This window comes from Marmota monax, unplaced genomic scaffold (genome assembly GCF_021218885.2).
Source record: "Marmota monax isolate L192 unplaced genomic scaffold, Marmota_monax_Labrador192_F-V1.1 WCK01_AAM20220418_F8-fsc00017, whole genome shotgun sequence".
Lineage (NCBI taxonomy): Eukaryota > Metazoa > Chordata > Mammalia > Rodentia > Sciuridae > Marmota > Marmota monax.
Genome location: NW_026695241.1, coordinates 19282403 through 19302454, shown reverse-complemented (window position 1 = coordinate 19302454; position 20052 = coordinate 19282403). Strand labels below are relative to the sequence as shown.

The window sequence follows — 20052 nt, the reverse complement described above, 5'->3', positions numbered from 1 at the left end:
AAAAAATTTTAGAACAATATCCCTGATGGACATTGATGCAAAAATTCTTAATAAAATTCTGGCAAATCGCATACAAAAACATATTAAAAATATAGTGCACCATGATCAAGTAGGGTTCACTCTAGAGATGCAAGGTTTCTTCACCAAATGGAAATCAATAAGTATAATTCATCATAAGAATCATATGATTATATCAGTTGATGCAGAAAAAGCATTTGACAAAATACAGCACCCTTTCATGTTCAAAACCCTAGAAAAACTGAGGATAGTAGGAATATACCTCAACATTGTAAAAACTATGCTAAACCCCAGGTCATCATTATTCTAAATGGATAAAAATTAGAAGCATTCCCTCTAAGAACTGGAACAAGACAGGGGTGCCTTCTTTTCACCACTTATGTTCAACATAGTTCTTGAAACTCTAGCCAGAGCAATTAGACAAAAGAAATTAAAAGGATACGAATGGGAAAAGAAGAATCAAACTGTCATTATTTCCTGATGACATAATTCTATACCTAGAGGATCCAAAAAACTCCACCAGAAAACTTCTAGAATAAATGAATTCAGCAAAGTAGCAGGATATAAAATCAATACCCATAAATCAAATGCATTTCTATGCATCAGTGTGAATCCGCTGAAAGAGAAATTAGGAAAACTACCTCATTTACAATAGCCTCAAAAAAAAAAAAAAAAAAAAACTTGGGAATCAACAAAAGAGGTGAAAGACCTTTATAATGAAAACTACAAACAGGCGGGTGGACCAATGGTACAGAAGAGAGGACACAGAGACTAATCCACAAAGCTACAACTATCTTATATTTGATAAAGGAGCTAAAAGCATGCAATGGAGGAAGGATAGCATCTTCAACAAATGGTGTTGAGAAAACTGGAAATTCATATGCAACAAAATGAAACTGAATCCCCTCCTCTCGCCATGCACAAAAGTTAACTCAAAGTGGATCAAGGAGCTAGATATCAAATCAGAGACTCTGCGTCTGATAGAAGAAACAGTTGGCTCCGATCTACATATTGTGGGGTCGGGCTCCAAATTCCTTAATAGGACACCCATAGCACCAGAGTTAATAACAAGAATCAACAAATGGGACTTACTTAAACTGAAAAGTTTTTTCTCAGCAAGAGAAACAATAAGAGAGGTAAATAGGGAGCCTACATCATGGGAACAAATTTTTACTCCTCACACTTCAGATAGAGCCCTAATATCCAGAGTATACAAAGAACTCAAAAAATTAGACAATAAGATAACAAATAACCCAATCAACAAATGGGCCAAGGACCTGAACAGACGCTTCTCAGAGGAGGACATACAGTAAATCAACAAGTACATGAAAAAATGCTCAACATCTCTAGCTGTCAGAGAAATGCAAATCAAAACCACCCTAAGATACCATCTCACTCCAGTAAGATTGGCAGCCATTATGAAGTCAAACAACAACAAGTGCTGGCGAGGATGTGGGGAAAAGGGTACTCTTGTACATTGCTGGTGGGACTGCAAACTGGTGCGGCCAGTTTGGAAAGCAGTATAGAGATTCCTGGGAAAGCTGGGAATGGAACCACCATTTGACCCAGCTATTGCCCTTCTCGGACTATTCCCTGAAGACCTTAAAAGAGCGTACTACAGGGATGCTGCCACATCGATGTTCATAGCAGCACAATTCACAATTGCTAGACTGTGGAACCAACCCAGATGCCCTTCAATAGATGAATGGATAAAAAAAAATGTGGCATTTATACACAATGGAGTATTACGCAGCACTAAAAAATGACAAAATCATGGAATTTGCAGGGAAATGGATGGCACTAGAGCAGATTATGCTTAGTGAAGCTAGCCAATCCCTAAAAAACAAATACCAAATGTCTTATTTGATATAATGAGAGCAACTAAGAACAGAGCAGGGAGGAAGAGCAGGAAGAAAAGATTAACATTAAACAGACATGAGGTGGGAGGGAAAGGGAGAGAAAAGGGAAATTGCATGGTAATGGAGGGAGACCCTTGTTGTTATACAAAATTACATATAAGAGGTTGTGAGGGGAATGGGAAAATAAACAAGGAGAGAAATGAATTACAGTAGATGGGGTAGAGAGAGAAGATGGGAGGGGAGGGGAGGGGGGATAGTAGAGGATAGGAAAGGTAGCAGAATACAACAGTTACTAATAGGGCATTATGTAAAAATGTGGATGTGTAACCGATGTGATTCTGCAATCTGTATTTGGGGTAAAGTTGGGAGTTCATAACTAACTTGAATCTAATGTATGAAATATGATATGTCAAGAGCTTTGTAATGTTGTGAACAACCAATAAAAAAAAGAAAACTACAGAACACTCAAGAAAGAAATTGAAAAGACCTTAAAAGATGGAAAGATCTCCCATGCTTTTGGAGAGGCAAAATTAATATTATCAAAATGGCCATACTACCCAAAGCGCTATACAGATGCAATGGGATTCCAATTAAAATCCCAACATCATTTCTTATATAAATAGAAAAAAGAATTATGAAATTCATTTGGAAAAATAAGAGATCTAGAATAGCCAAAGCAGTCCTTAGCAAGAAGAGTGAAGCAGGAAGTGTCACAATACCAGACCTTAATCTATACTACAGAGCTGTAGCAACAAAAGCGGTATGGTATTGGCATCAAAATGCACATGTAGACCAGTGGTACAGAATAGAAGACACAGAGACAAACCCACGTAAATACAGTTATCTCATACTAGACAAAGACGCCAAAAACATATATTGGAGAAGAGATAGCCTCTTCAACAAATGGTGCTGGGAGAACTAGAAATCCATATGCAGCAAAATGAAACTAAACCCATATCTCTCACCATGCACAAAACTCGAAGTGGGTCAAGGACCTAGGAATTAGACAAGAGACCCTGTGCCTAATAGAAGATAAAGTAGGCCTAAATCTTCATCATGTCGGATGATGACCTGACTTCCTTAATAAGACTCCTAAAGTGTAAAATATAAAAGCAAAAATCAATAAATGGGAAGGATTCAAACTAAAAAGCAAAAGAAACAATCAATGAGGTGAAAAGAGAGCCTACATATCAGGAGCAAATTTGTACCATATGCACGTCAGATAGAGCACTAATCTCCAGGATATGTAAAGAACTCAAAAAACTTAACACCAAAAAATACAAACAACCCAATTAATAAATGGGCTAAGGAGCTGAACAGACACTTCTCAGAAGAAGATACATAATCCATCAACAAATATATGAAAAAAATGTTCAACATCTTTAGTAATTAGAGAAATGCACATCAAAACTACTCTAAAATTTCATCTCATACCAGTCACAATGGCAGCTATCAAGAATACAAACAACAGTGTTAGCAAGGATGTGGTAGAAAAGGCACACTCATACATTGCTGGTAGGACTGCAAATTGGTGCAACCATTCTGGAAAGCAATATGGAGATTCCTTAGAAAACTTGGAATGGAATCATTTGACCTAGCTATACCTCTCCTCAGTCTATACCCAAAGGACTTAAAAACAGCATACCACAGGGACACAGCCTCATCAATGTTTATAGCAGCACAATTCACAATAGCTAAACTGTGGAAGGAACCTAGATGCCCTTCAATATATGAATGGATAAAGAAACCGTGGTATATATACACAATGGAATATTACTCAGCAATAAAACACAATGAAATTATTGCATTTGCAGGTAAATGAATGGTGTTGGAGAATATCATGCTAAGCAAAATAAGCCAATCCCCCAAAACCAGGGGCCAAATGTTTTCTCTGGTAAGTGGATGCTAATCCATAATGTGTATGTGGGGGGGGGGGGGCACGGACATGGGATGAGTGGTGGAACTTTGGATGGGGCAAAGGGGAGGGTGGGTGGGGGGCGTGGGGGTAGTAAAGATGGTGGAATGAGACAGACATCATTACCCTAGGTACATGTATGATTGCAGAAATGATGTGAGTCCATTTCATGTACAGAGTAGTGAAAAATTCTGCTCCATTTGTGTACAACGAATCAAAGATCTTTCTGCTGTCATGTATAACTGATTAGAACTAATAAAAAAATAAGTAAATAAATAAAAAATCAACATCTCTAGCAATTAGACAAATGTAAACTAAAACTACACTGAGATTTCATTTCACTCTAGTCCAAATAGCAATTATAAAAGTAAACGTTGGTAAGGATTTGGGGTAAAGGTACACTCACACATTGCTGGTGGGACCGCTAATTGGTTCAAACATTATGGAAAGCAGTATGAAGATTTCTCAGGAAACTTGGAATGGAACCACCATTTGACCCACTCCTCGGTCTATATCCAAAGGACTTAAAAGCAGCATACTACAGTGATGCATCCACATCAGTGTTTCAACCTAGTGCATGGATAAAGAAAATGTGATGTATATACGCAATGGAATATTAATCAGCCATAAAGAAGAATGAAATTATGGCATTTGCCAGTAAATAGATTGAATTGGAGACTCTCGTGCTAAGTGAAATAAGCCAATTCCAAAAAACCAAGGGCTGAATGTTCTCTCTGAAATGCAGATACTACCACACAATAAGTGTATGTGGGGTGCAGAGTAGGGTATAGAATAGAAGTTCATTGGATTAGACAAAAGGGTATGAAGGGAAGGGAGGGAGTAGGAATAGGAAGGACAGTATTGAATCAGACCTAACTTTCCTATGTTCGTATGTGAATACACGACCAGTGAAACTCCACATCATGTAGAACCACAAGAATGGGGTCTTAATTAGAATAAGTTATACTCCATATATAAATAATTTGTCAAAATACATTCTACTCTTGGTGCTGGAGTTGTGGCTCAATAGCAGAGTGCTGCCTTAGCATGCATGGGGCACTGGGTTCGATCCCCAGCACCAAATAAAAATAAAAATAAATAAATAAATATTTATTTAAAAAAAATTCTACTCTCATGTATATCTAAAAAGAACAAATAAAATAGTGAGGAAAAAAACAGTGAACTAGATCTACCTTCAGGTATTTGAATGGAAAAAAAAAAAAAACAGACCTCAAAATGGGTGTCTGTGATCCCATTTTTTGTAAGGATACAGAAATACATATGGAAAATAAGTACACAGAAAAATGTCCAGCTATTAACAGGTAGGTCTGAGTAGAATTAGAAATGACTTTTAATGCTGTTTCTGATGAACATGGATTAAAGAAACTAAAGTGTTGCTTTAAAGACTCAGCCTTCCAGGCTCTGGTGCGTGTGTGATTGTGCTCCATGTTGTCACACGTAGAGTGAGATGGCGAGAAAGGAACAGCAAAGCAAAGCTACCGTCACCTGGGCCTAAGTTGCTGTCAGCCTCAGCCTCCTGATTATCACTGGCTGGATCTGTTGTGTGGAGAGAGGGCTGCTGAGGGCAGGTGGTCCGTGCTGTCTGAGGGCTAATTTCCCTGGGCCTTATGGTCATGGAGAGGAGCCTTCCAAGCCTCTGCCTTGAACGGAGTTAGGCTTCTTTGACCCCGCTGCCCCGACCCAGCCCGAGATGCATCCAACTATGAAAAACCAACTCTGAGGCGGCCCATGGAAGCTTCGGCTTGATTGGGTGAAGGACTCTGAGGCTCATGAGATATTTGAATATCTGGTTTTAATCATTTCATTGCTCCTCAAATGTTTAGAATTGATTTAGAAATGTTTTGAACAATGCTGATTTCAGCTGGTTGGTGAATAATAGTTTTAGACTTTTTTCTGTCCAGGTAAACACCTGTGTTTACATCTTTTCCAGTAGGTTCTTGGAAGTGGAAATATCTTTTCTTGTTTCCTGAAGGAGTAGGAGTTGGTTTTAGAAATGGAAGGATGTGCCAGAGGACTTCCAGGACAGTTGGCAGTCGGTGTCCTGCCTCGGGTATTTGTGTGGTTGCGCTTGCTCAGTCACACACACCCACACTCACTCGCGCGCACTCGCGTGTATATCTATGAGCAGCGGCTGCTCCTGGGCTTCTGGTTTCTGCGCAAGTCATAGCACTTCCCAGTGCATGATAGCAGCACCAGAAGTTGTACCCTGTTTCTTTTGTTTGTCGTCCCAGCTGACAAACACTGTGGATGGAAGACGGCCAAGAGCTCCGTGCTGCCTTAGACAAAGGCTTTTTGGAAGCGTGCTTTGCCCCTTGAGTTTCCCCGACATCGAGGTGTTGCAGGAGAGCTGCGGTGTGTGTGCACGCAACAGTTCTCACCCTGGCCGTGGTCAGCTGAGTGGGTAGTAGCTCACGTGTTCAGAAAAATGCGCCCTCCCCACACCTTAGCTGCCAGGGAGGAACCTCCAGTGGGGATTTGTGTACCCTGTGCTGGGAATTCTGTCAGACTTAGGACAAAATCTAACACGGGCACATGATACCTAGAAACGCCTGCTTCCCTGAGATCTGAGTACAAGGGGCACAGTAGAGATTAGCATTTGCTACTTTCTCTCCCTTAATTCTCAACAATGGAATTTACAGTTACTTTATTAAAGAGTCAACCAACTCTGCTCCATCACCAATAAGCCTAAGTGAAGGCTAAAAGGAGTGTTTTTCTGGAAGGAATTAGGAGAAAAAAAACTTCCAGAATTTAATCTCTGCATAGTATTATCTTTCTAGTTGGAGAGCCCAGATCTTGCTTCCTTGTAACCTTCCAAGTTGCAGTCTGTGTTCTGTCTATCAGAAATTCCTCCTTCCCACCCACGAGCACCCCTCTGAGGCCAGGGGAGGGCCTTTCCAGTCTTTGCCTGGGGCCAGGCCAACCCTCCTGACTGGTGCTGAGTCTCCTCCCTGTCCTGTGGCTTTCCCACACCAGCAGAGCAGCCAGAGTCCGCATATGTAGATCAGGTCTTAAGTAGAGGCCAGTGCTCATCCAGCTCCCTTTCCCAGGACACTGAGTGGTGACAGTACAGCTGTGTCCCTGTATTGTGGTCATTGCCTATTCAGTCCTCACATTTCTTAGAAGTTATACAGAGAACATCATATAATTCTGTCCTTTCAAGAATCGGGACAAAACAGTTCACATGATCTTTAGCTGGTGGAGTGTCAGGGTTGAGGCCAATAACAGGGTATGAGGAGTCTGGGAAACCAGTCTAAATACACCCACTTACATATCTGCTTTTAATATTGCCTGAGTGTTTTCCTGAGCTGCTTCTTATCATATTTGATTGCTTCAATCCCACCCCAATTAACCTTCGCTTTGGTGAGACACCTGGGGACTTGTCTTCATTTCTGACTCTTCAGTTTCAGATGGAATTCAGCTGTGATTCCTTTGTTGTCCATTCGGTGTATTCCAGCATGGCCACCAAACCATAAGGCACAATCTAGATGCTTTTTACTGTATTTGGTAAGAGAACTTGCTTTGAGATGCAATTCATGCCTGCTGAGGCTTAAACAAGCCTGACAGTGGTAGATTGAGAATTAGTTCTCATATCAGGATTCCACTTGGCTGCAGGTAACACACACACACACGCACGCACGCACGCACGCACGCATGCACGCACGCAGGCTCTGGTTAGAGAGGGTTTTTTCCCCCATACACCATGGTGCCGTCTGAAACTCATGTTTCTTCTGTCTCTGTCCCCTAGGATCTTAACCGTGTGCCTGTCTACCTCTAGCTAGCTAGTGGGAAGAACTGCCAAAACTTTCCTAAAATCCACATCCAGGAACTTCTGTTTATACCTCATTGACCAGAATTGTGTCCCCCTGCCATGGGGCGGGGCAGGGGGTGTGAAGCTAAACACACATTATTATCCAGACAGAATCAGAACAGTATTATTAGGAAGGGAAAAGTGATGATATCCAGGCAGGTGGCAGTCTCCTAAGCAATAAGTTTTTTGTTGTTTAAAGAGACATCTGACCTTACATAGAACATCATTGTGTCAAGTCCTACCCCAAAATTTGCATCTAAGAAGATGAATTTATTTTGAGGGGATCTTAAGAGGGCTTATTTATATTTTGGACACAGACAGCACACTAGGTACTATATAAATTCAGAGAATGGTCTTATTACACGATTGCATTTCCATGCATATACACATTTCCCTATTTAGGTGTAGAGGAATTCACCTGTTGCTTAAAAAAAAAAGATAAATAGTTGGTGTACTGTTTTGTTTTGCGTATTGTCCAGAAAAGGGGAAAAGTACATGGATAAGTGGCTATAATACCAGACCGAATACAATACCAGTTAGAATAAGACATACGAATAAATTTTTATAAGCATTCAGAAGAGGAAAAGATTATTTCGGCCAGAAAGAATTGAATAAATATGATCTGGGAACCTAAACATAAGTTTTCATTTTAAGAGTTTGCTTTCACAGCTAGTGAGCATCATAAGACTAGAAAAATATGTTGAAAATATGCATAACCAACTACCATTCACAAATGATTACTGATAGGTAGGCTTTCATGTCATCCCTAACCCCTGATAAACTGCAGTAGGGAATGAATGGAGCATTTGCCAAGTATTTTGATTTATCTTAAGAAACCCTTATTAATTACGTAGGTAATCTTCATTTAATCTCCAGCAGTCCAGCAAAGTAGTTATATAATTGCTTATGAGGAAGCCAAAGTGCACAGAAGTTAAGGAACTTGAAGAGATAACCACTTTGTGAGTAACAGGGCTGATATTTGAGCCCCGCGGTTAACTGAAACGCCATGCTTTTTTCCCTCAGCCTCGTCTCTCTGCCGTTCATTGATGACCTAATCTGGTTCCAAAGCCAGCTATGAGCAGTCAGTTCTCTCTTGTAGCCAGTCTAACAGGGAGTATGTGCCTGGCTGGTTGAAACTGGGCTTCCTGTGAATATTGTCACTTATATTCAGAGCTAATTTGTTACACACTTAAATGTTATTAGAACTTGACTTTTTAATAATTTATTTATTTGTGTAATAACTGCACACAAAATTTTAAAAATAGTAGTGAAGTTAATGCCCTTCTTACCTTGGCACATAGCTAACCAGTTCTTTTTTCATGGACATTGTCAACTTTTTGAATATCCTTCCAGAATTGTTCTGTGCAATATTAACTTTGTGTATGTGTGTTTATTTATACACTTCTTTTTTTTTACACAAATAGGGGCTTATTATACTCCCTGTTCTGAACTTGCTCTTTTCATTTATTCTTTTAGTTGTATTTAGATGACCTAAAAAAAGTATTGGAAAAAAGAAAAACTTGATGAATTTGGAAAATAAATTTGGGAATATGGTTGGTGTAAGCATGGGAACATTTGTTGAATAGATGTTCTTACTGATGGCAGTTCTCCTATGACATTAAAATATAACTCATTAAAGAATATTTTTATTTCCAAGAGCTCTTTATTACTAGTTTTTCCTTCTTTATTACTTATCCATTGAAGTTGTTTATAGACAGCTCAGTGTGGCCCTCATTCCAATTTCTTAGGTCCCCACCTGAGTCTCCTCCCATCTTGAATGAGGCATCACCCACACACTCTTCATAGCTGAGCCCACTTTTTAGGATGTTGTGGTGAAAACAGCAGCCTAGGTTTTGCCTCCCTCCTCCAACTGAGCCTCTCCCACACAGTTTGAGGCCCTCAGATATGGAAACAGCAGTTGAAAAGAAGGTTTGTTTGAAAACCTTTGTGGAACTGGAAGAATTGGCCCCTTCCCTCAAGAAGGCTGGCTGGAGCAGCTGGGCTCCCTGGCCCTCTGGCCCCGTGGGAGGGCACCATGGGAGGGCTTCTCGTGGACACACATGTGATAGCACTGCCCTCCTGGTCTGGCCCATGGCCTTGAGTCTTCCTTTTTTCTCTTCGTTGGGTCAGTTTGTAAAGGCACATCAGTCCAATTGATCAGTTTGAAAATGTTCAGATCCTCTCCCTCTGAAACCTCTTTGATCTGAGTCAAGTGTTTCAGTCAAACACATTCACTGCATGCAAGACCACTCTGACCTGCCAGGCCAGGCTTTTGAACTCATTTCCCAGAAGTGGGACTCCCAAGGCATGAGCAGAGAAGGGTTGTTGACATGTTTCTAAAGCTACCCAGCTCATCTTTTAAATCTGAATTTTTAACAAAATTCATAAAGGTCAAAAATAATATGGGTGAGGTTTGTCTGGAAGGTGAATGTGTCCTAAGATCATCTTGTCATTTTCCATCAAGCTTGGCCATGCCAAAGTGACTTCTCCCATCTCTCTTTTCATGTTGTATCTACAGCTCAATGGGAATTTTAGGATTTTTTTTTCCACAAAAGTGCTGTGTAGGCCTGGCGTGGTGGCACATGCCTGTAATCCCAGCAGCTGGGGAGGCTGAGACAGGAAGATCCTTAGTTCAAAGCCAGCCTCAGCAATGGTGAGGCCCAAAGTAACTCAGTGAGACCATCTCTAAATAAAATACAAAATAGGGCTGGGGATGTGCCTCAGTGGTTGAGTGCCTCCAACTTTAATTCCCAGTACACCCCCCAAAAAAAATAAATGAATAAAAAGTGCCATGTATTTTGTCAATTACATTATTTTTCTCTTACTATGACTTCACATTAAAAGTTTTTGTAATTCATGTGTATTGATGGTAGTATTAATAGTATTGAAGGAAAAAAAAATAGTATTGAAGGACCAATAACAAAACTTATGACACACACCAAAAAAAATATTTCTAATGAGGTCAATAAGTTGTAAGAATTCTTTAAACACCTACTTGAAGAAAGTATACTTGCGCATCCTGCGGACATCTGTGATGTCTAGAAGTGTTTTCAGGTCTTTATAGGCCTCCCCTCCAGCAAAAACACCCTCCTGTTGAATACCAGATGCGAATTGAATTGTATTCATGTCGTAATTTTAACTTTGAAAGCATTTTCAAATGTAAAAATCTTGTGTTAATCCTTAGGTCAACAGGGTGTTACTGTGCTAAAATTCTAAAAATAGCCCTCAAAGCCCTGCGTGGTCTGGCTGTGGGCCTCATCTCTGCACTCTGGTCGCTCATGGCTACACGGGCTTCTTCCCTCTCCTCCAACACGGGAACCTTCAGAGTTCTGAGGAGGCTGGAATCGAAATTCTAGCACTCGGTCCTCAGCAGGAGACATTCGTTCAAAAATCTGTTGACCGTAACAATGAAGGAAGCCAAGATGAGAGACCCAATGCTTTTCAGTAGAATTATCTGGAATAGGGACCAACACCTCGTACTGGGTGCCCGGATTCCTAGCCCTGGTGCTCCCAAGAGCACCTCAGCTCTGCTTCAGGAGACTCCTCTTGTCTGAACCTGGACCTGCACTGACAGCCCTGAGGAAGTTTGTCCTCAAAAATTACTTAACAATTTCCCTTTTCTCTTTGCCCTCCTTCAGGATTACAGCAGTTATATGCAGCAAGTGGCGGGGGAAAGGGATCTCCATCGATCATTTTTTTTTTCTTTTTCTTGTAGGCGATCTTTGGCAGCCAGACACTACCTAACTCCAATTTATGGACAATGAATAATGGTGCAGGCTGCAGAATTTCAAGTGCCGCAGCTAGTGGCCAGAAGCCAACCACTCTGCCACAAAAAGTGGTGCCACCTCCAAGTTCTTCCTCCTCCCTGGTCCCCAAACCCCCATCTAATCATAAACAAGTGCTCAGAAAGGCCACATCCCAGAGGGCTTCAAAGTAAGTTCACTGTAAACTTTTCAGTTTCTTCTAAGTTATGTCAATTTTAAGCTAATTGTACTTTTAACCTCTGGAACCTTCCATAAGGTATTGAACAAGAATACCAGCTGGGTGTGGTGGCCCACATCTATAATCCTAGCAGCTCTAGGGGCGGATGCAAGAGGATTCCAAGTTCAAGGCCACCCTTGGCAATTTATTAAGACCTTGTCTGAAAATTAAAAAAAAAAAAAAAAAGGGTGTAGGTAATATAGCTCAGTGGCAAAGCACCCTGGGCTCAATTCTCAATGGTGGGGGTCACAAGAACACCCGATGGAGAGTAAAGACTAGGTACAAATAATTAAAGCATGCCAATGGCTGGGCTGTGCCCTGGCTGAGAGGAGTAGCCCCTGATTTTTTAGCCTCCCTGGGTGATTGTGGTGAGAGCTCCCTATACAGTTCAAGATCATTGCCAACCAACTCTACTGGCCTCTGGCAGGAGCTATAGTCAGTGCCCCAGGTAAGAGTCCTGAACTGTGGGCTTGGAGAAAGGAAATGAAAACTTCTTCCTTGTTGCATCTTCTCCTAGTCATTCTAGTCAATCATATCATATTTCAATTTCATAAAAAAAAAATCAACGCCTACTGGGTTCAGTGGCACATGCCTGTAATCCCAGTGGCTCAGGAGGCTGAGACAGGAGGACTGCAAGTTCAAAACCAGCCTCAGCAACAGCAAGATGCTATGCAACTCAGTGAGACCCTGACACTAAATAAACTACAAAATTGGCCTGAGGATGTGGCTCAGTGGTCAAGTGCCCCTGAGTTCAATCCCTGGTACCAAAAATTTTTTTTTATTTAAAAAAAAAAAAAAAGCCAATGCCTTCCCCCCCCCCCCCCCGCCACTTGTTTGTTCATGTTTGAGCATTTGAATGGGAAGACGAAGGATTGAGATTTCACTGGCATTATTCAACAAACTGAGTAGCGACAATATTTCTAGTACCTTGTATGTTCTTCTACCATTTTACACAACAAAAAAAAAAAAATTTCCATGCCTGAATTAAATTGTTGTAGGTCATCATCATCCTTCATTCCACCTCCAACCCTTCTTCATCTGGGGAAGCAGACAGGTACATGGCGTTGGTTCTAGCCCACATGTTCATAACACTAGGAGACTTCTCAAAGATACTTGGAAGGGACTAGCATTTCTCACCATCTGAACACCTTGAGGTTGTGGTGCTTTTCTCTTGCTCTCATTAATGCTCCTGTTCATTTGTCCTCCACAAGCTCAATTTTAGTTGTAGGAAAGAATCCTGGGACAAAGAAAAAATGTGTTACTGTTTTTCCTCTTTGGAGGGTGAATCAAATTCTGGATTTGAATTGAAAACAATCTTTTGCGGCTGTTTAATCATATTGCTGCCATTATTCATTTATCCAACAAATATTTACTCAGCGCCTGCTAAGTACCAAGCCCTGTCCTAGGAATAACTTGCATTTTAAAGACTGCAGAACTCTCTGAAGCAGTAGCAAAGGGCAGTAGGGAGGCCGCAGTTTGTGGTTGAATGCCAGTGTCAAGACAGAAAGGAAGCTGCGTGTCCTCTCAACCTAGAAAGAAGACTAAAGTCCTCAAGGGTGCAGCCTGCAGGGGCAGACAGCCTGGCTCCCTTCCCCACTCCACACTTGACTGATTTGACATCTTTGGCAAGATACTTAATGTTTTGGCCTCAGTTTTTCCACTAATAAAAATGGGACAATAAGAGTATCTGCTTCCTAGGTGAGTTGGTAAAAACCTTATACGTGTAAGTAGTAGTGCAAGGCCTGGCTCACCTGAGAACCCAGAGTGTCGTCACCATCCGCTGCATGCTAAAGGCACCCTCTGCCCTGCAGGTCCCAGAGCCACAGCTAAAGCAGTGGTTCAGAAGTGCATGTTGAATCTGCCAGTTGGTTGCTCTCAGTGCATCCTCTCTTCGTTGCCACTGCCCCAAGTGGCCCATGTGGCTAGCTGGCCTGCTGTGAAGAGGAGGCTTAGGCATGGCTGCCTCTGAAGGCACTGTCCCTGCCTCCAGCCCCCCACCCCCGCCCCCACTCACAGGAGAGCTCTTCAGCCTCCCGAGGTGAAATCGCAGCTCTTTGGACAAACTTTGCTTTTCTGCATTTTTGTGGTTTCTTCTCTGTGACAGGCAGGAGTGTGGGAAAACCGGAAACAGCTCAGCATCAAAAATGCACAGAAGGGGGGAAAAAGCAAAGATTTCTTCAGAATTTAAGAAATATAATCCAAGTATCAAAAGGCATGCTGTGAGGCGGTGTTCCAGGAAATAGTTTCCAATTTGCCTTTAAAACTCCAGCACAGTTAGCTCCAACGGAGACCTTAATGTCCTCTCTCTTAAATGTAAAGTGTTCACCAAGTCCCCACAGATATTTTCAAATATTTTTTGACTTTCAGGGGAAAAAAAGAATAGTTTTCTATCTGAACTGACTCAGTGAAAAACTCCCTTTATGAAATATCCAAATAAAAGCTTTTTAAATAAATTTGCATTAATTTTACATTTATAGGAAAGTTATAAGAACAGTAGATTCCCAGGCGCCCCTCCCCCAACTTTTCCCATTGTTGATGTCTTGCATCGCCCTGAGACATTTCATCCTATGAAACTATCATTGATACATTACTATGAAGTGAACTCCATTTGTTATTTGGATCAGTGAAGTGATTTTTAATCTAGAGAAACTTTTCATGGCTCTGAAAATCAGGATACTGAGTCTCAGTTGACATAGTCTTCCTGTTCTAGAGTGATTCTTGTTTCTAGCCAGCATAACAAGTTAGTTAATATCTCTGTGGCTTAGTTTCCTATTTTAAAATTGAAATAATAATAGTACGTACTTCATTGGATCTTAAGAAAAATAAATGAATTAATGAATGTCAAGTACAAATATAGTGCCTGGCACATAATGTGTGTTGAATAAGTTTTAGGTATTATTATGTTTAATACCAAGATGGTGTTTCAAGAAATTTTCATGTAATTTTTTACTTCTTGCAAAATGTATTGCTTCATTTGCTTGGACCTTATTATTGCCTTTATCCTGCTCAGTTCAGATTCATCAGGAACCCCAGTTCTGACTGGTGGTCCTGAGTCACACTCAGGAATGCCTTAGCTGCCCCAGGAGACAGAGCTAATGAGAAGTTGTAATGAGCTTTGGACCATGCCAAGCCCTGTGTTTTGGGGTTGAACTTCAGACTTCTCCTAGCACAGAAGTTGGCATTAGACTGATAGAAGCAATTTCCAACAGCATCAAAGTTTCCACATCCTAGAGGGTTGAGTTTGGAGAACAATAGAACATAAAAGATGGAATGTCATTTGAATTTTGGTGCAAAGGGAATTGAGAGTCGGAACAGTGGGGTCCTATTTCTGTATGATAATATTCAAGTCACTTTCTCTCTAAAGGTTTTATTTTCCCATCTGTAAAACAAAAAGCCACTGTCCCTACTGGATAATTAGCCAAAATAACTTGTTTTTTGTTGATTCTATTCAAAGCCTTTTTAAGAGCACATTTGTCTTTTTTTTTTTTTTTTTTTGTAGTTGTAAATGGACAGAATGCCTTTATTTTTATGTGGTGCTGGGGATTGAACTCAGTGCCTCATGCATGCTAGGCAGGCACTCTACCACTGAACTATGGCCCCAGCCCCACATTTGTCTCTTAATCCTGATGCTTTGTAGCCATTTTCCTCACCTCCTCTTAGCCCAGAAGTTCTTGTTATAGTTCTCAAATTCATTAGTTCCTTTAGGTGTGTCTTATTTGTGGATTCTGTGTAGAGAATGATCTAGATTCTCTTTTCCTCCTCTCACTCTCCTTCTTCCTCCTCCTGCATCATCTTCTTCCTCTTTTTTTTTTTTTAACCATTTCCACAGCACCCTGTCTTGGTTTCCTCTCTGATGTGTGCAGCACTTCACAGTGTAGAAGCCACCTCGTTCCCCCTTTTAAAACTCGCTCTGGTGTTTCTTTCAAGCAGTCAGCTGAACTAATTAGCCCAGCCTGGGAACTAATTAGGATGACAGCCTGCGTGCACCTAACTCCCTCCTCCTCAGAAGTGACCTTTTTTCTCAGAACTGGAATCATACTCTCCAGGAAATTTGGAGAAAAAAACCTGAGGAGATTAAAGTTTACCAGGCATGTGGACAAAACTCAGAGGCTAAAGGTGAAGTTGAAACAGCCAGGAGACTTCTCCAAAGAAAGGAAACTGTGTAAGAAGCACTGACTGGGGCTGGGGGCTCAGCTCACGGGTAGAGCTTGTGCTTAGCATGGGCAAGGCCTGGCTTCAAGTCGTTAGCACAAATGAAAAAAAGGAAAGATAAAAGGATTCAGACTGAAGGACGGCGCTTGCTTTATGGGGCTTGCATTGCCTTTTCTTGCCCTCATCTGAGGTCCTGCAGGGAGCCCTCCAAGGAAGCAGAAGCTAAGTGCTGCGCTGTGTCAGCACCCAGGACAGTGGTGTTTGCCAAAGGATTAGGAGGGAGGAAGGCGTCAAGAGCTATGCAGCCCAATAAAACCAAATGCCAGTTAATGTGAGCTGAACCTTTGGTGAGATCAGCATTATGGTGAAAGGTGCTCAGAGGGTCATGTCATTGGATATACAAATAAGCATCAGGTGAATAACTGTGTGTGTTACATCTTTTATAATCCATGAGTCATTAAACTAGGGCAAAGTACTCAGGAGTTACAGTGATCCAAAAGTTGTTGGTGAGCATAGAAGATACAATATTGTAGATTAACCTTGTCTGTCAGCCTTTTAGACTTTTTATGATATGTTGTGTGAAGAAATATGGTTGCATCTGCGGCATATCCATCCTTAGATACAAGGTTCTCTAACTTATACATTTCTAAAATGTAATCATAAAACTTCCATGTTGGAAGGTAAAGGAATCTGGAGGCACAGTGTAGGGACAGGCATTCAGTGGCTGGGCCCAAACTGTCACACACACCACCTGTTGTGCTAACCTCAGATTCTTCCCAGGAGATTGCTGCTTTCAAAAGTCCCTACCAATCTACTCAAAAACATCTGTACAGCAAATGACAGATTAACCATCCTAAATATTGCTTTTGGAAAAATAGAAAGTAAGCACTTAGGAACTCACTCCTTGCCCTTTGCATACAAATTTTACCACTTAAGTGACCAATGAAGTAGTCCAAAGAGGGGAGAATTAGTGTGATTCTCAGGCTGGAGGTATTAGGGGAATTCCTGTTAGACATTACACAGGAAGGACTGGATTGAAGAACAACATTGAGGGCTTTTATATAGCAGCTTCCTGTGAGAGTAGAGTTTGGGAAATGAGTGGGAGACCTGGGGCACCCCAGACAATAGCCTCCCACTCCAAGGGCCAAGGCCTGGGCCAAGGAAGACGTCAGGAGGCCTGCCACTTAGATTCACTCTTTCCTCTACTGCTCTCCCATGGGCCTAGGGGTGACATTAGGATGGCTTAGGGTTTGCTTCTGGCATGGACAGTAACATCAGAGAGATGGGTATCGGCAACCACCTCTAAGCCACAGTTGCCAAGGTTGTGTATGGGTCCGTGGGGAGGAGAGCACATGGGAGTCGTGGATGATGGATCTTCCTCTATGATTCATATTTGTGTCATTTGAATTAAAATCTGTCATTCCTGCCGCTGGGATGCTAAAATGGTTGTTGAACTGGTCATATACTTGCTGGATATTTCCCATCCCTCATTTCCCTTCTTATCTGAGTATGAAAATCCCACTTTAAAAAATTTGGGCAGGAATTTATATGGCCTTTCATAGAAGCCATATCAGGTCCTCCATGAACAGGGTCCTTAGTGGCAAACTTAGGCTTTCTTCTCTAAGGATGAGCAGATGTTGAAGAATCTTGAAAGATCAAAAGAACCTCATGGAGAAGATTCAGAGGCTCTGCCAACCTCTGAAATAACAAAAGAAAATAACATTTTAGGAAATACTTGTATTCTTAACAGAATTTAAGAGTACCGTATCTCGTGTGCAGAGCTAGTAAAAGCTATCAGATAGAAAGTGCGGGCAGTCTGAGGCCAGGAAGGATTGCACAGAGCTGAGAACTGCCTGAGTCAGTAGAAAGCGGGCAGTCAGAACACTGAACCTGTGAAATAAAGTGCAGACATCAAAAATGCTGAGGAAAAAGTGCACACGGAGAAATAAAAATGATGTGAAGAAAGATAGATTCATCCTAAAAAATGACTTCCAAAAAGAGATGTGTAGTCACTATTATAGGCAAATTAGACCCAACACAAGGATGCAAAGGGCTTTGAATGACGTAATTAATAAATTAATAGATGCCTGATTTTGTATCCTACAGAGCTTCCCTGGAATAGTTTTTAGGATTGAAACATTTCAATTAAATCCTCAAAAAGAAGAAATTATATAAGACCTAATTCTCTGAACATCAATTATTAAAATAAAAGTCTGAATAAAATGCCCAAATAATTTAAGAATTTTAAAACATTCTTTTAAATAACTTAGATCAAAATCAAGACAGACTATATTGAAAGTAAGAATTGTAGCTGGCCCTGGTGGTGCCTACCTGTATTCCTAGCAACTCTGGAGGCTGAGGCAGGAGGATCATAAGGTCAAGGCCAGCCTCAGCAGCCCAGCAAGGCCCTGCCTCAAAATAAAAAATAAGAAGGGCTGGGACTGCGGCTCAGCAGTTAAGAGCCCTTGGGTATCAACCCCAGTACCAAAAAGAAAAAAAAGAAGAAGAGTAGTACACACCAAAATTTATATTCGAAATGTAACCAAAGACATACCCAAAGGTAAATTCATAACCTTAGTCATTTTCATGTGAAGACATAGAAAGATTGAAATGAACCAAGATGCAAATGGCAGGTTGGAAAGAACTGTGAGAACCTTTCTGATCCCAGCCAGAAAGGGAGATTAGCCAGGGAGATGATGAGAGGACAGTGATGCGCACGCAGGCCACACCCGCCACGCCTTACCCAAGCTGTCATCTCAGAAAGTTAGGGAAGGGACAGGGAAATAAAGCTAAGGAAAACAGGTAAAAGGAAATCAAGGCAAAAGCAATATTAAATGAAGAGCAAGCAATGAGGTTAGTGAAGTTCAAAGCTTCATTTGGTTTGGGTAGGGGAACAGGGAAGGAGAAAATGAGCTTACCTCTGACCAGAAAAACAAAAGAATCAAAAATGAGGAAAGAAATCTTCAAAAATAGGTATAGGCAAAACTGAAAAAATTTGGAGAACACTGTGCACAATTGTACGCCACTAAATTTTAAAACCTTGGTGAACGATTATAAGTATTAAATTGGCTCTTCTTAAAGAAAAAGCAAACCTCAGTAGATTAAGGTAGAAGTTTTAAAACTATCCAACTTGGTTCTTCTTTTAAAAAAAAAAAATTTTAGGCTACATGAGTAGGCCTAGGTACAATTTTTAAATGTCATCTCTGAAATAATTCTTCAGACTTTTTTTTTTTTTTTCAATTTTTAGAGGTCTCCAGAGAAACAACCAGGTAATTTGCGAGTCCTTCCTGTGACATGCGGCCTCCTGCAGTGTGGCCTCCAACCTCCTCAGCCTTCTCTACGCTATACCATCCTTGGTTCCTACGTGCTCAGGTCACCTCCCTGCACGGGAGAGGTGCTGAACCCGAGTCCTGCCTTTTATTCAGGATTGTGATTTAGTCTGTTTGGACGTGTCTCTCCCCACTGCCTTGTTCTCAGCTCCTCAGCTGACTCTACGTTTACCTCCTACTTGGTTTTTCCTCTCCCTGTGTCCACACTAAGTCTCTCTAAGGACAACGGCTGGGGTCGCCCTTCATCACACACACTCACCCACGCAGAGTGCCTTGTGCTTTACGTTGCTCTAGGTACTGGTGGTAGCTTCAGTTGTCAGGACAGACAAGACCCCTGCTTTCAGAAAAGTTACTTTTGAGAGAGAGGAGATAAGTTCAACCCCCAGTCCCTGACATAGCTTATATTTATCCCAAATTCTCAGTAATGGCAGGGATGGTAATAGAGATGGAAATGGTGCTGGGGAAGGAGATGATGGTGGAGGCAGAGGTGGTGGTGGTGGCGGCGAGCAGTGACAGTATTTTGAATCAAAGTATATACTTCAAGGATGAATAAATAACAATTTATTTATACTATAGAGAGTAGCATCTGGAAGGCAGTAAAATACAATTGTTAATCACCCAGAATTTGAAATTCTGGCTCTTTTACTTAATTGACTTACCTAGAGATACATTTATGCTTCTGTTTCATTACTTGTTAAATATCATAGTGGGGCATGTCTATAATCCCAGCAGCTTTGGAGGCTGAGACAGGAGGATCTCAAGTTCAAGGCCAGCCTCAGCAACATAATGAGGCCCTGTCTCAAAATAAAAAACAAAAAGGGCTGGGGACATGGCTCAGTGGTAAAGTATCTCTGGGTTTAATTCCCACTACAGAATATGTATACATACATATATATGTATATGTTTACAAAATGTATGTAAAAAATACATTTATATATAAGGTATATGTTATATATCAAACATCTTAGG

The 20052-nt window shown here is 41.2% G+C and overlaps 1 protein-coding gene across 24 annotated transcripts in view; it reads left to right on the top strand.

Moving 5' to 3' along the window:
- The window catches only part of Ttll5 (tubulin tyrosine ligase like 5), a 265849-nt gene that overhangs the window by 199189 nt on the left and 46608 nt on the right, over nucleotides 1–20052 (top strand). For 14 of the 24 annotated variants that reach the window (XM_046440808.2, XM_046440806.2, XM_046440805.2 and 11 more), the window contains one exon: nucleotides 11337–11554. The exons of 6 other annotated variants lie outside the window; for them this stretch is intronic. In XM_046440808.2, the coding sequence (XP_046296764.1) occupies nucleotides 11337–11554 (218 nt within the window). Of the gene's footprint in view, nucleotides 1–3691; nucleotides 3770–11336; nucleotides 11555–19001; nucleotides 19538–20052 lie in introns of those variants that run through there. 4 more of the 24 variants (XM_058577700.1, XM_046440813.2, XM_046440820.2 and 1 more) reach the window with 4 other exon arrangements.